At 34.4% G+C, this 14442-nt stretch overlaps 4 protein-coding genes and 1 non-coding gene across 7 annotated transcripts; 2 read left to right on the top strand and 3 right to left on the bottom strand.

Moving 5' to 3' along the window:
* The first annotated feature begins 685 nt into the window (after positions 1-685).
* Positions 686-3441, top strand: LOC106327220 (probable sodium-coupled neutral amino acid transporter 6). Of its 3 annotated transcripts, none has more exons than XM_013765311.1 (6): positions 686-1010; positions 1103-1526; positions 1712-1864; positions 1936-2139; positions 2205-2670; positions 3114-3441. In XM_013765311.1, the coding sequence occupies exons 2-6, from the start codon at positions 1103-1105 to the stop codon at positions 3247-3249; spliced, it is 1383 nt and encodes a 460-aa protein (XP_013620765.1). In that variant the 5' UTR covers positions 686-1010; the 3' UTR covers positions 3250-3441. The 3 variants fall into 3 exon arrangements, with proteins under 3 accessions (XP_013620765.1, XP_013620764.1, XP_013620763.1); XM_013765310.1 differs by having other exon boundaries at positions 686-1031; XM_013765309.1 differs by having other exon boundaries at positions 687-1010; positions 1094-1526.
* Positions 3372-6119, bottom strand: LOC106327222 (alpha/beta hydrolase domain-containing protein 17B-like). The gene is made up of 6 exons (XM_013765312.1): positions 5422-6119; positions 4681-4717; positions 4367-4603; positions 4245-4292; positions 3729-4162; positions 3372-3659 (listed from the first exon to the last, which is right to left on the bottom strand). The coding sequence occupies exons 1-6, from the start codon at positions 5724-5726 to the stop codon at positions 3587-3589; spliced, it is 1134 nt and encodes a 377-aa protein (XP_013620766.1). The 5' UTR covers positions 5727-6119; the 3' UTR covers positions 3372-3586.
* A 3594-nt stretch (positions 6120-9713) lies between these two features.
* Positions 9714-10966, top strand: LOC106326541 (root meristem growth factor 4). The gene is made up of 5 exons (XM_013764495.1): positions 9714-9831; positions 9978-10045; positions 10137-10326; positions 10668-10714; positions 10802-10966. Exons 1-5 carry the CDS (start codon positions 9747-9749, stop codon positions 10964-10966), a joined length of 555 nt encoding a protein of 184 aa, XP_013619949.1. The 5' UTR covers positions 9714-9746.
* A 368-nt stretch (positions 10967-11334) lies between these two features.
* Positions 11335-11407, bottom strand: TRNAK-CUU. The gene has a single exon. It is a non-coding gene; the product is annotated as a tRNA-Lys (tRNA).
* Positions 11408-11492: 85 nt separating this feature from the next.
* LOC106326044 (WAT1-related protein At3g30340-like) lies at positions 11493-14210 on the bottom strand. Its single transcript, XM_013764085.1, has 6 exons — positions 13939-14210; positions 13452-13514; positions 13253-13369; positions 12777-13176; positions 12280-12431; positions 11493-11796 (listed from the first exon to the last, which is right to left on the bottom strand). Exons 1-6 carry the CDS (start codon positions 14124-14126, stop codon positions 11625-11627), a joined length of 1092 nt encoding a protein of 363 aa, XP_013619539.1. The 5' UTR covers positions 14127-14210; the 3' UTR covers positions 11493-11624.
* Between the last annotated feature and the right edge of the window lie 232 nt (positions 14211-14442).

The raw sequence follows: 14442 nt of genomic DNA, 5'->3' as shown, positions 1-14442 counted from the left end.
TTTTAAACCATGAATCATAAAATTTGAATGTGAGACTCTTAACAGTTTTAGTAATTTATAGCCATTTGTAAAAATTCAAAATATAACATATAAATAAAAATCAAAATTTTTATTATATGGTTATTGTGGTTGTTTAATTTATTTAATAGTTTAAAATTAAACAAATATGATAGAAGATACACTATTTTTTATCAAATTTTTATTACTCAAAATCATTAATTGTCATATATACCTTAGCCACATTAGGCAATTCCGTAAATTTTATTTAAAGAAATAATAAAGTACATTAATGATGAATTTATTGTTTGTTTAATAAAAAACTTATTATATAATTAGATGAACCAACATATTTCTCTAATGATTCTAAAAATCATTTTAGTGATAAACACGTGGTTACAAAAAAATAGTTATAATGTTTCTTAAATAATATACAGGGGATACACCACCATTGCAGCCTTTTTGTAACTACATATTTAAAGCTTTCTAAATATATGCTCGAAAGACGGTAAAACCAATTACAGTTTTGCTTTCTTGCGCACAGTGTAACTATTCGATTCAGCGATGATCCTAAACGCTGCGTCGAGTCTCTCTTGAATCCTAATCAGCACCACATAAATGTCGAAACAAGTAGTCATCAACAATACAGATAATTTTGATCATTCAGTTTTAGCTATTCACGTTACCCACTATCCAAATACCAAACAAAAACTTGTTTTAAAGTATCTTTTACGAATGAGTTTCGTATAATCAATCATTAGCCATCGTCAGCGAGACACAAAAAAAAAAAAACTCGTGAGGCTATAATCTCATTCAATCATATCTCAAATCTTCTCTTCTCAATCAGGAGAAAACTAAAGTCTCCACCTTTATACAATTTCGTTAATTCTCCAAAAGTATATTTTTTCATCTGGGTTACACCAATTTCAATCAAATTCAATTGGGTTTGTGTCAATTTGAGGGTTCTTGATCCCTACTTGTCTAATCAAACTTCGTCTCTGCTCAATTTTAAGGTCAAAGTTCTCTCCTTTAAGGTGCCTCCAAAGACATTTGACTTTTATATGATTGCTAAAAGGATTCATTTTTATATAACCAGTATCCACAGATGACGATGGATGATGCTACTCCGAGTCAAAGGAGGAGCAGTGGTTCGTCCTCTAATGATGCTGCTGCTCCGTTACTGCCCAAATCTCAGGGAGAAGAAGTTGCTGCGTACGACGAATTCAACGGAGCTTCGTTTAGTGGAGCGGTTTTCAATCTCTCCACCACCATAATCGGCGCTGGCATCATGGCTTTGCCCGCCACGATGAAGATCCTGGGGCTTGTGCTCGGGATTGCGATGATTGTTGTCATGGCTTTCTTGACCGATGCGTCTATTGAGTTCTTGCTTAGGTTTAGTAAGATTAAGAAGAGTAGATCTTATGGTGGCTTGATGGGTGATTCTTTTGGCAAACCTGGGAAGATTTTGCTTCAGGTCGCTGTGCTTGTGAACAACATTGGTGTTTTGATTGTCTACATGATCATCATTGGTATGCATTGATTATCTTCTTGTCTTTTTGAGAGTCTAATATGTTTTGTTGTTTCCAATGTTCAAGAATTATTGATTGACTGCTTTTTTGGCGGTTTGACTGATTTTTTTTTTCAAAAAATTGTTTTTAGAACACTGGTTGTATCTTACACTCTTCTATCTATGGTTGTTTTGTTGTTGTTGAAGGTGATGTGTTGGCTGGGAAGACAGAAGATGGGACTCATCATCATGGTGTTCTTGAAGGATGGTTCGGTCACCATTGGTGGAACGGAAGAGCTTTTGTTCTTCTCATTACAACTCTTGGTGTGTTTGCTCCTTTGGCTTGTTTCAAGCGAATTGGTTAGTGTTTTAGTTCTAACGCGAGCATTTGCTTGATCTCCAAGTTTGCTTCTGACATGCTGTCTTTGCAGACTCTTTGAGATTTACATCTGCATTATCAGTGGCTCTAGCCGTCGTGTTTCTCGTCATCACAGCTGGGATTTCCATCATGAAACTGATCAGTGGCGGCGTGGCGATGCCAAGACTGCTACCAGATGTTAGTGACTTAACATCCTTCTGGAATCTCTTCACTGTTGTACCTGTTCTTGTCACCGCATTTATTTGCCATTACAATGGTATGTACACTCTATTCTTTATTAGAATAATAAACAAAAACTCATGTTCTTTGTTTTGCCTTCAGTTCACAGCATACAGAACGAGCTAGACGACCCGTCTCAGATAAGACCTGTAGTCAGATCAGCTCTCATGCTATGCTCATCTGTTTACATAATGACGAGCATTTTCGGGTTCCTCTTGTTTGGTGACGATACTCTTGATGATGTCCTTGCAAATTTCGACACCGACCTTGGAATCCCTTTTGGTTCTGTCCTTAATGACGCGGTTCGAGTCAGCTATGCTCTTCATCTTATGCTCGTGTTCCCCATTGTTTTCTACCCGCTGAGGATCAACATTGACGGGCTCTTGTTCCCTTCATCTCCATCGTTAACTTCCTCAAATGTGAGGTTCGGTTGCCTCAGTGCCGGTCTCATCACTGTGATCTTCTTGGGTGCAAACTTCATCCCTAGCATTTGGGATGCTTTCCAGTTCACTGGAGCTACTGCTGCTGTTTGTCTCGGATTCATATTCCCAGCTTCCGTTATACTAAAGTAAGTTTATTGTTTCTATAAATCTGCACATATCGTTGCGTATCTCTCTCTTAGTCAATATTCAAAAAATAGCTAGGCGGTAACTACGCGTTTCGTAGAAAACTATTGACTAGTTGGATTGTTCGGGAGGTTTGGCGGGGTCTAAACGAATTGCTGATCTAACTTTTATATATTTTACATTTATATTAGATATTTTAGTTTTTTTTTTAATTATTATTTCTTTTGATGAATTATAAAAATTAGATAGAAATTAGAAGATAACATTGCTTGATTTAGACTAATTTAAGTCTATATAATTGATTTAAACCGATTTAAATCGCATAAACCAAATTTTTAAAAATTTGTTTCAGTTAAGATCGATTTGCCTACCAATTTTTAAAACCTTGCTCTTAGCTAAATCAGATTTGGTAGTTTATTTCGACTTTTGTTATGTTCTTTTGCAGGGATCGTCATAGCAGAGCAACAGGCAGGGACACGACCTTAGCCGTTTTCATGATTGTTCTTGCGGTGATGTCCAATGCAGTCGCCATTTACAGCGATGCTTATGCGTTATTCAAAAAGCACACACATCGTGGATGAAGGAAGCAACAGCGTTTTTTTTTATTCATTCTCCTTATGTAAAAATCAAATAATTCAAGAAGACGAGACTTCTCTTCTCTTTGTGGTTTGTATCATTTGTCGTTGAGTGTATATGTAGAAACTGTGTATAAAAAACAAATGTAATACAGATACCTATTTGGTTATATCAACAACCAAATCAAGCTGTTTGAATCCAGTAGATGGGAAGAGTTACAGTGATCAAGCATTGACGTGTGACTTGTTACATTCCAAAGAGAGGAGAACAAACCAAGACCAAACAATGTTTTGGATACATGTATGCGTCTGTGAGTTCATGTTCATGTTTCTACCAATTCATTCACTTAGCTGTTGCTGTAGGTTTGAAACAATCTATGTTGCACAAACTTACTGATCTTATCAACCCCCCAAACCTGTCATTATACATCATCATAATCATCATCATCATCATCTACTTAAACAAATTTGGGGTTTTTGTTTACCTGTCAATGCTATTCCTCGCTTTCTCTGTTTGTATCTGCTGTTCTGTGGCATTACCATCAACACTTTTCCTCGTTCTTTCTCTCTTATCAACGCTCGCTCTCGCTTTATCTTTACTCTCTGTACTCAGCTTCGGCATCTCTCTTCGATCCATACTTGTTCTTGACTTCTCTCTTTGGTCTGTGCTTGGCCTTGCAGGCTCTCTAACATCAGTACTGCTCCTAGCCTTCTCTGTTTGTAGTGGCACACATGCTTGGCCTTGATGAGGTGACTTCTCAACCGCTGATACAAACTTCTTGAGATGCTTTATGTACTGAGGGTATAGCTCTAAATCGCAGTGGTTCCCTCCTTTGATCCAAAGCGGTTCATACTTTTCTTTGCAAAGATCGAATAGTTGCTTCCCGTGAGACCACTTCACCACGTCGTCTGATGTTCCCTGCACACACAACCGTAAGCCTCGGATAAAAAATGACTCTGTAATAGAAAACAAAATGACATGGACACGAGATGATACGCACATGAATCACCAGAACAGGACATTTGACAGTAGATATCTTATCCACATTCTGCAAACACAAAAACAAATTAGAAAAAGACAAGATCAAGAATGTAATGTTTTGATGAAGGTTCAGAAGGAAACCTTGTAAATATCAAACCAGTAAGTTCGCTTAACAGGGTACATGACTCTAAGACCAGAAGCAATTGCACTGTGAAGAACAACGGCTCTGAGGTTTGGTAACCGAGAAGCTAACTCTAGAGTCGGTCCGCTTCCTACGGATTGTCCATATAAGATAACATCTTGTTCCTTAACATTATATTGCTCCTCCAAGCATCTGTACACTGCTTCTATATCGTAGTACGTGTTCTGCTCACTAGGCTGTTGGAGAGAAACAAAAGTGTAATATCAAATTCATACACATAAGTTGCACATACAAACACACAATGGAATCATACCTTCCCTGAAGACCTCCCATAACCTGAATAATCATACCTGCACAACAAGGAACAAGAAAATCAAGATTTATAAAAATAAAGGTTCAAGAAATCGTTAGGCAGTGGTTAGACGCCTTATAGAAAACTATTGTTTAGGCGGAGGCCTACACCGATTTTTTACACCGATTTTTTGAACGCATAAACCGATTTAAAAAAATAGCAAATTGAAAAAAAACATTTTATTTAGATTCGATTTACCGACTAGAAGGCGTCACCAAGACCGATTTTTAGAACACTAATAATACACAACCAAAACATGAACATAACTAGAGGGCGTCACCAAGACCGATCTTTAGAACACTGATAAAACACATTTATTTAAAAAATTGCTACGTGGTGGTTAGGCGCCTTATTGAGAACTATTGTTTAGGCACCAATTTTTTGAACGCATATGCTGATTTAAAAAAAATCAGATTGAACAATCGTTTTATTTAGATTCGGTTTAAGACACCTAGACAGATTTTTAGAACACTGATAAAAACACAACCAAAACATGAAGATAACAAGATTTCAAACAATGGATCTCAGTTATATATCGTGTAAGAACTCAGATCCATTAACATTGTCAACCTCAATTACTCATATTCTTTAGACTATCTTACAGCCTCAAGATGTGCAGCAGACACTACTTGTCCTAAACAAAATCTTGTCCTAATTCTAACTTTATCCGCCAACTCATGCAAGAAAGAGTAATAATTTTACCCAATTAAGTTGACGCGAAGATGGAGGCTGAGCTCGGAGAAGAGCTCGAACATCTGACCGAGATCAGCAGCGTTGCCGTGGGAATAGAGAAGAGTGAGTGAGGCTGTAGGGTTCTTAATATACGCCGCAACCACCTGATTCCCTCTCTTAGTCTTCAGCTTCAACACTTCAACGTTCTCCTTCACGTTCTCCACACCCGTTAGCCTCAGCTTCCCTGTCTCTGCCGCCACCTCGACACCGTAAGACGGCGGATTCGGCGGGAAAAACGCAAACTTCGCCGCCATAGATGACGTCACCCCGCCCATCTTTGAATACCCTTAGCTAGAAACGCAAATTGGAAAGGAAAAGAAACGAACTTTCCAGGAAAGTTTTGAAATTTACTCTGTTTTGTTTTGACAAAACAGAGTAAAAGGGTGTTACTTTGGAGGAGAAACTGAAGATTTGCTATTACAGATGCAACAGGAAAGAGATGAAAAAGAACAAATAAGTTTTTTTTAAAAGAAACTAATTAATTGAAAAAAAACTAATTAATTGAAATTTTAAAAAAGTTTCAAACTTTGATCTAGATTTGGTTGACTGGATGGATGATTGTGTTTTAAAAAAGTGGATTTGAGAGTGAGAAGACGACAAGAACATTTGGAGAGAGAGAGAGAGGATTTAGGCTTTGTAATCAGAGATTTTGAATAACGCAGTTTTCACGGAGGAGAAGCGGCGGAGGAGGAGGTGAAGCACCTGCACGTGGTTTTTAATTTTTTTTAATCCTCTCTTTGTTTGAACAATTAAATAGATATTTATTAACCAATCATATTTTTTTAAAAAAATTCATAGGATAACTTTTTTTAGTTTTTGTCACGAAACTTATTCTTAAAAAAAGAAAATGTATTTTTATCCTAGGTTTAACTAATCTAAACTTAGAGTTTAGATTCAAAAAGTGAATTTTTGGGATAAGATTTCAAAATTTAAAAGATAAAAAATAAATATTTAAATTTTCAAAATAAAAAAATAGCTATTTTGGTTATTTATTTTTTAGAGCTATTTTGTGATAAAATCTTAAAAAATGTTTTTTGAAGAGCGTGTAATAGGTTTGGCTATTTGGGATGTAACTGAGTGAAGGTGATGTGTCGGTAAGCTTAGATTAGATAATAAATGACAGAAGTGAAATTACACTACGTGTCACTTTAGGAGATGTGCTAGTTTTTAGATCTTTGCATGAAGAGGAATGATAAATTATTTTGTTTTTGTCCTTATTTTGTTTTTGTTGATCTAACAGAAATGATTTGATTCATCTCTGGTCTTTGGTCTTTATTTTGCTTGGTTTAGATAATTGCTATTTTTAATTAATAAATGTCTTTTTTTGTTTGTGCCGAGAAAAACCAAAATTCAATAATGATGCAAGAATAATTAAAGGAATATAAAGAAAATCAATGATTATGATACAAATTATAAATGCTAATTTTATAGTAGTTGGTTTCGAATTTAATATTATTGTTTGTAACGTTATTATTATTATTGTCAAATGTTTTGATTAGTGGCACGCACGGGAGAGATGTGGGGGAATAACTTTCCGCCAGAGGATGATTGAATTCGAGTCAAACCGTGCTGTAAAGTATATATGAATGAAAAATTATCTTATCCGAAGATCGCAGGAAAATATTTTCTGGTTTTATACAAATAGCAATATTTTTGGATTCAGGACTGAGTAAAACTTTGTTATTTTATGTTGGAGGTTCGACGATATAGTTTGATATTTCATTCGATAATAAAATGTACTGATTCCACAACATTTCATGCGTTTTGCATTGTAGTTTTGGTTGTATTATACGAGAAGGTCTTGAACATCAATCATTATGTAAAACATAAGTGATGATGTGCTCGTGAGCAATGAGCATACTGGGCTCAGATGAGGCCTAAACCTAAGGCCTTAATTAATACGGGCTTCTTAACGCATGAAGTTTTCTCTTGTACGATTGTCGTGAAAATATATTTGGCTGAACCAAATCATCCTGGATAAATAATTAACTTCCAATCCAAACATCAGCTGTAGCTCAATTCGTTTTGGTCGATGCATGCGAGTAGTTAAGATAATTACTGGTTACCTTTTTCGTAGTTAATGTGGAAAACTCTGAAATGAAATTTGTAAATAAACTAGTACTTGCACGGTTTATAGCAAAACAGACGACCAACTAACCCTCAAAGTTCACAAAGTTGTCATTAATCGATTGTGTCATCAAAGTTTTCAGGGACTGTTCTGTTCATGAGTCGGTTAAGAAAAAGTATCTCTAGTAATTAAAACGAGGCTTTCACAGGGAAACCAACACGTAAGAAGAGACCATCCCGGGCAACACGGCATTAGTTATAGATTATTATTATTATTATTATTATTTTTAACCAGGCATTAGTTATAGACTTATAGTTTTAGAAAACAAATACTAAGAACTTAAGCTCTTTTTAGTTAATTAATTAACCATTGATTTGTTTAGCTATATATGCACATTTACATGTTCCCAACCCCTGCACTTCGCCCAACCCCTTCACTTCATTTGATGCACTTCCTCGTGCCTTCTTCGTTTGTATCTTGTTATTTTATTTAAATCGTTACGTCTTACACATGTTGTGTCATTAATTCACATTAACGTATTCTGACAACATGTTAATTAACTTATTACTCCCTCCGCTTCGTATTAAGTGTCATTTTGACATTGTGGACACAGATTAAGGAAACAATTAATTTTGTATATTTTCTATATAAAAACACAATTACCTATACATCTAACCATATTTCAACCAATAAAAAAATAAATTACTGCATAAAATTAATAAATTTTGCATTGAAAATCGAAAACGACATTTATTTTGTAACGAAAAAAATTTCTCTACAACAACACTTAATATGAAACAGAGGGAGTATTTGTTATATACTCCCTCCGTTCCATAATATAAGATGTTTTGAAAAAGTTTTGATGTTTCTAAATATAAGATGTTTTAATACTTTTAAGATATTTTAACTTTATTGAAAGTTGACTAACTAATAACATTTTACTACATTATTTATGATTAGTTTAACTTATTTTCATTATATATTATTAATGACATTATCTTCTAACAAAGTAAGTTTTTTAATTCTTGTGCATTCATGTAAAACATCTTATATTACGGAACAAATGTAGTATTACAGACAATTTGCCATTTCTCAGTCTACATCTTATATATAACTTGTCTACGCGTTTTATTTTTATGAAATTATGAGCTCCTAATTCAAAATAAACTGAGAATAAATGGAGTTTTCATGTATATTTATTACCTATAACGTATTACTCTTTGTTCAAAAAAAAAAACGTATTACTCATGTTCCTTTAGTTCTTTAAATTTTTTGATATGAGACTCTTAACATATTTTTACATGTCCTTCAACTCTTAATCCTTTTTTGATATGGGACTCTTAACGTATTTTTTGTGCTAAGACTCTTAACATATTTTTACATATGCTCCCTTCAACTATACTTCAAATCTTATTTCTTATTTTTCTAACCCTATAAAATATGAGAAGGGTGATATTTATCTTGCCTTTTGGTTCTGAATAGCACACGAAAGAAAAAATCCGCGTGCCGGATTATTAGCTCCGGGGTACAACATCTATATATATTAATAATTATGTTGCTGTGTCTGAAGTCTTAACTCTGGATACTGAAGATTCTCAATGATCCATCTTTTGTCTGTATCATTTATTTTAACAAGGGAGCTCTAAATCAAACGTCATAAGTTCTTTAAATATGTGTAAGAAACATTTACAATATATACAAAAGAATTCGAAATCGACGTCAAAAAAGGTTAAATATAAGTTTGAGGTAGTTTCTTTTGACGGATTGTAAACGGGAAAAAACCAGACGGATTTCTTTTGGCCAACCGATCATTACTGAAACTTGAATGAAAGCGTTCAGGTTCGAGTTATATTTCAAATTTATTGGCGAAATTTTAACCTATTACCTATTACTTACACCAAAAAAACTTTAACCTATTACACCATCAACTGATTTCTCTTTTTATATATCTTTGAAGGGCCAGCGTAAGGTATATAACTTCTCGAGTATTATAATATAGATGCACCTAGAAGTACTAATATTCCTTTTGTTATTACTAGACGACAGAAACCGTGCCCTTTTGACTCGGGTCTTTACTCCCTTGAGACCAAATAAAATAAATCAGAATTGTAACTAATTGTATTGAGCTCAGTTCCCTCATATGTAGGTATCTCTTCTTCATAAACAACTACTAGAGAGAAGATAGAGAGCGAGAAAAACCTTTTGGAAGCATATATCTTTGATAATCATGATGAGATTCACAATCATAGTAGTAGCTTTCCTTAGTATCATTCAAACCCTAGAAGACCATATCCTAGTCTATGCTCATGAAGGTGCCTTTACATAAAGATCCCTAATTTTACTTTTCTTTCGTTACCTTACTCTTATCTTGCATAATCATTGTTTTCTGATGATTAGCTTAATAAAATAGACATTAATAACTTTCTTTTGCACTATATCTTTCGATTTGTTTTGATAGGCGGAGATGCTGATCACAAAAGTCTTTACTATCGTGGAGATGAAGATTCATCGACACTGCATCCTAAAGTATAGGATTTTTTTCATCAAATTATTTCTCAAATAATTTGTATATTTAAAATGATATCCATCCATTATATCAATTTATACACCATAGCAGGATTCCCACGACTTCACCAACACCGGAGCACCGAGGAAACTAAGGCCTGGGAGAACAATGAGTACCACAGTGGTTATAGCCAAGAAGGAGAAAGTAAGGGCGACGAATAATGATGATTTGAGTATAAAGATTTCACCAGGTGCATCAAGGCAATTGATGGTGGAGCGAAAATTAGGGTTTCATAAGAGAAGTAAGAGTTCTTCATTTAAATGGAAACCCAAGAAGAAAAAACCTTCTGGTCGATTTGTGGCTTTCTATGATGATTATCGTGGACCAGCACGTCATCCTCCTAGACATAACCTATAACAACAGCAGCAAAAATATATAGTTTGTAATATTTGTAGCATTTGTATATTTCCGTTAGTTAGTTTTATGTTTCTTATTTTTGGGTCAAAACTAGTTTTAAGTTTTTTACAAAATAACACTTTTTCTACTCTTTATAAGAAACGAAATTCATTTTTCTTTATAATAATTAGTAAAGGTATTAATTGAGCATGTCTTCATTCAAGATATGTTTTGGCTTTATTGCAGGAGAACATAAGGAGACCAATATATTGGCAGATCTTGGCACCACTAAGGTTTGTCTTGTAAACCTTCTTTAAGATATTTAGTCTCTTCATTATTCCTACAGTATTAATAATTCAATACATGATAAATATTGGCAGCATATCGATGATCTCACCAACGGTAATAGCCTACCAAAACGTGAACTATTTTCTTCAGCCAAGGATATGAAGAAACTTGCTCGATTGTTACGCAGTGATTATCCGATCCATAGTAAGCCTCGAGGAAAGCCTCCCGTCCATAACCGAGCTCCCGACAAGATTTAAGTGATTGTGGATAGGTCGAGAAGAATTTGAGTTATAATTAGAAGTATGATGATCATATTTTGTTAGAAAGGTAGTTAACTATGTTGGTCCCAGTTTTGTTTCTATGTATAGGGACTTGTGTAATACAGTAACAATATAGCTAGCTAGGATTGAGGAGCGCTATCTTTTGTTTCTTGTTTTTGAAATAAAAATTTGTGTACTTTAGGCTTTTTGATATCAAAGTCCTTAAAGGGAGAAAGTATATAATTTAGAAAAAGGTAAGAGTCATAGAGAGGATTTACACACGAAGGTGGTTGGGATTCTTATTTAGTCATTTCAAAAAGTAAAAACTGTTAAATAAACAATATCAATTAAAAGTAAAAAGGAAACGCCCACCGTGGGGTTCGAACCCACGACCACAAGGTTAAGAGCCTTGCGCTCTACCAACTGAGCTAGACGGGCATTTGTTAGTATTTCTCAATTAATGTATATAACGTTAACTTGTTAAAAACTAATTTAACTTTTCATTGGCAGATAAGAACGAAATCTGAACATATTTTATGTCTTTATAACAGTTTTACGGTTACATTTCCGTTAATGTGACTTTTCTACTAACCTTAACTTAGTCGTCTTAGAGTTCTTTGATAAGAAAAACAAAATAATATATACTTCGAAGCAATTATTTTTCAGAAACTGGATGGGCAGCACCATTAAGTTCGTTTGGAGCTGTCCCGCAACCTTCAAGATCGAGATTTAAATGTTCTTGTTTGGTTACTGGTGCCGGCTTGTCCTTGCTTTTCCCCCATAAAAGTATATAAAGTCCGACGATGATGACCGTTGATCCTATCACACTTTTTGTCATGCCACATCCGTTTCATTTGTCAGAAATAATTTGTAACCAAAATAAAATAACTGATTCAATATCTACTGTTAGGCGAGAGAAAATCATATAAAACATTTCTCAGTCTCCATGTTAAAGGTCTTGATAAGTTTCCAATAATATTCTACAAAGTTAATAATGTTTCAACTTATGTTATGCAATACGATTTATGCATCAATTTGGTTTAACTCCAGTACACTGCATTCAAAGGATACTTCAGACAGATGAAAGGGTCTTTACTTTTTAGTGTAGGCATAATCTATGCAAGTCAATGAATCCATTTAAATATGTATATTACGCAACACTTTATTTATATATATGATGCGTTTTAACCAATGCAATTTTAAAATCGTTTGTTTGTACGTACGTTGAAATTAAATTATTAGATACATAAATCATAAAATAACATCATTAAAGATATATATAAATACGTAGAAAGAAAATCGTAGGTTACCTTCCGCAGTAAATTTGCTCATGAAGAAAAGAGAAGCTGAAAAAGGCAGCAAAGACTTGAATCAAAGGGATGAAACTCGACGTGAAGACTGGACCTCTTTGCTGGAGACACCACGACACTCCAACGTAGCACAATCCTGATCCCACTATACCCTATACATGTACCGATCATAGTTGGGACATATATAAGCGCATATACTTTACTTTAGAACGATTTCATGAAATTACAATTTCTAGTAATTTTGATTTCGCCTCCTTTGCAACTTATATAACATTTTTAGTGGATAGAATTTAGGTGCATGTAGGCCGTATATTTCATTTGTAGATTAAAAGATCATTCACAACGGAATTTGATGAGTTTTAACCAATAGACCAAATCGTCATTGGTAATCTGTAAAGCATTTGATTACATGTAAAAGCATTAAGCTTAAGGCACATAATGAATCAGACAGAATAGATTTGGTAGGCAAAGTATATAGTAAATGTGATTTTGCTTACCGAATAAAGTAGAGACAAAACTTGGAACCTCTCTTTAAGGACCCACATGGATATGCTTCTCTCCGAGATCAAACTCAGCAAAGCGGATTGGATCACACCAAAAAAAGATAGTATCGTGGTGGTCGTGTATTTGCACGGATAAGTTCGGCATATTTTTCCTTGAACGATGAACCATAATGACCATATTAAGATTGATATGATCAGCATGACCGAGCCCACTGCCCACTTTTGAGTTACTGAAGTTGTTGAACCATTTGACGTTTGTGTTTGCATTTGAGCGTTTTGTCGAGTTAAGGCGGGTCCTTTATACAGTGTAAGCACCAAAGCTCCACAAACGCAAATCATTGTGCCCAACACTTTGGCTCTTCCTATTTTGCTCTTGATGTTCAACGTCTCTTGCCTAATCATTCATCATTTAGTTAGAGGATATAAGAAGTCAAATAGTGTAGAAATGTGTTTTGATCGATTTTCATTACCTAAAAACGAGAGCCAAAGCAAAAGTGACTGAAGGAACCATGTTGCTAAACGCTAAGGCGAAAGTAGAAGACGTATTTTGTAGTCCAACAAGAAAGAAGTATTGCACCAAACTTGTCCTGCCAATTTGTAAATGATAAAAAAAAATTAGACAATCTTTTATAAGCCATTATTGCTGAAACTATATCAAGAGAAACTTACCCCAGAAGGGCGCTAAAGAAAAGTGAACACAAGATCGTACCCGTGAGTTTTGGCCTATTATGTCTGCAAAAATAAAACTAAGTTAGTTTTTGTTGATATGCCTTAAATATGGTGTGATTCTTTAGCATTGCTTTAAAAAAATTTCTATAGACGTTGTCAATAGATGAATCACATTTTGTTTCTAGTTATCATCTATTTCCGTGTTATTTTCTTGCATCCTTTATAACAGTTTAAAGATTAGAAATTAACACTTGTTAGCTTTACTACGAAAGAGACTACTTCAAAGATCTTAACTAGCTAATCAACAAACCAAGAAAAGATTGGATGAATTATTTGAATAATTTTATTTTATTTTTGACAAAGATTGGATGAATTATTTGAATTTTCACAACGCAGAAGACATGTGACTAGACTCATGAAGCTGTAAAATGGTCATTTTATCGAAAGATGCAAGTAGATATATCATAATTACGATAAAAACACACACCTTTCCATGAAAATTGCAAATGGTATCAAGAACAGAGTTCCCGCGGCAAGTCGGTAAGTGGTCGCAACCATACGGTTAATTCCTTGATCAAGCATCTTCTTGAACATAACATTTACAACGCTTAGTGCAATGTTGATAATCGACATCGTAAACACAGCTTTCCATAGTTTCGCATCAAACTTCACCATAATTAATTATGTGTATCACAGTATGTGTGCGTGTATGTAATATATGTAGACACTTGTCTTTATGTAGTTTTCAGAAGTTGGTATGAAATAAAAAGTTTGATGAGGGTGTGACTATATATCGTGACTTAATGCTAAGAATCGTATAATAATCGCATTTTTCTTTAACTAATTATGCTTTTGAACTTGGCCTTTTGGTCATTGTTCTTTCAACTAGTCATGACCAGAAGGAAAGAGAGAGAGAGGAGAAGAAAAAGTTGATTAATTAATTGAAACTCTCGTAGTCTCCAATCTCCATTATCACAACGTGACATCATAT

This window comes from Brassica oleracea, chromosome C2, assembly GCF_000695525.1.
Source record: "Brassica oleracea var. oleracea cultivar TO1000 chromosome C2, BOL, whole genome shotgun sequence".
In the NCBI taxonomy this organism is placed as follows: Eukaryota; Viridiplantae; Streptophyta; class Magnoliopsida; order Brassicales; family Brassicaceae; genus Brassica; species Brassica oleracea.
This window is presented reverse-complemented; position numbering and strand designations above follow the sequence as displayed.

Excerpts from the sequence above, each read along its gene's own strand:
- LOC106327220 (XM_013765311.1), top strand. The coding sequence starts at position 1,103 with ATGACGATGGATGATGCTACTCCGAGTCAAAGGAGGAGCAGTGGTTCG. Across the intron at positions 1,865-1,935 it reads GGCTTGTTTCAAGCGAATTG|ACTCTTTGAGATTTACATCT; the intron begins GTTAGTGTTTTA and ends CTGTCTTTGCAG. Across the intron at positions 2,140-2,204 it reads ATTTATTTGCCATTACAATG|TTCACAGCATACAGAACGAG; the intron begins GTATGTACACTC and ends TTTTGCCTTCAG.
- LOC106327222 (XM_013765312.1), bottom strand. The coding sequence starts at position 5,726 with ATGGGCGGGGTGACGTCATCTATGGCGGCGAAGTTTGCGTTTTTCCCG. Across the intron at positions 4,718-5,421 it reads CTTCGCGTCAACTTAATTGG|GTATGATTATTCAGGTTATG; the intron begins GTAAAATTATTA and ends CTTGTTGTGCAG. Across the intron at positions 3,660-3,728 it reads GCGAGGAATAGCATTGACAG|GTTTGGGGGGTTGATAAGAT; the intron begins GTAAACAAAAAC and ends GTATAATGACAG.
- LOC106326541 (XM_013764495.1), top strand. The coding sequence starts at position 9,747 with ATGATGAGATTCACAATCATAGTAGTAGCTTTCCTTAGTATCATTCAA. Across the intron at positions 10,046-10,136 it reads CATCGACACTGCATCCTAAA|GATTCCCACGACTTCACCAA; the intron begins GTATAGGATTTT and ends ACACCATAGCAG. Across the intron at positions 10,715-10,801 it reads CAGATCTTGGCACCACTAAG|CATATCGATGATCTCACCAA; the intron begins GTTTGTCTTGTA and ends AAATATTGGCAG.
- LOC106326044 (XM_013764085.1), bottom strand. The coding sequence starts at position 14,126 with ATGGTGAAGTTTGATGCGAAACTATGGAAAGCTGTGTTTACGATGTCG. Across the intron at positions 13,177-13,252 it reads GCTTTGGCTCTCGTTTTTAG|GCAAGAGACGTTGAACATCA; the intron begins GTAATGAAAATC and ends ATGAATGATTAG. Across the intron at positions 12,432-12,776 it reads TTTTGTCTCTACTTTATTCG|GGTATAGTGGGATCAGGATT; the intron begins GTAAGCAAAATC and ends GTACATGTATAG.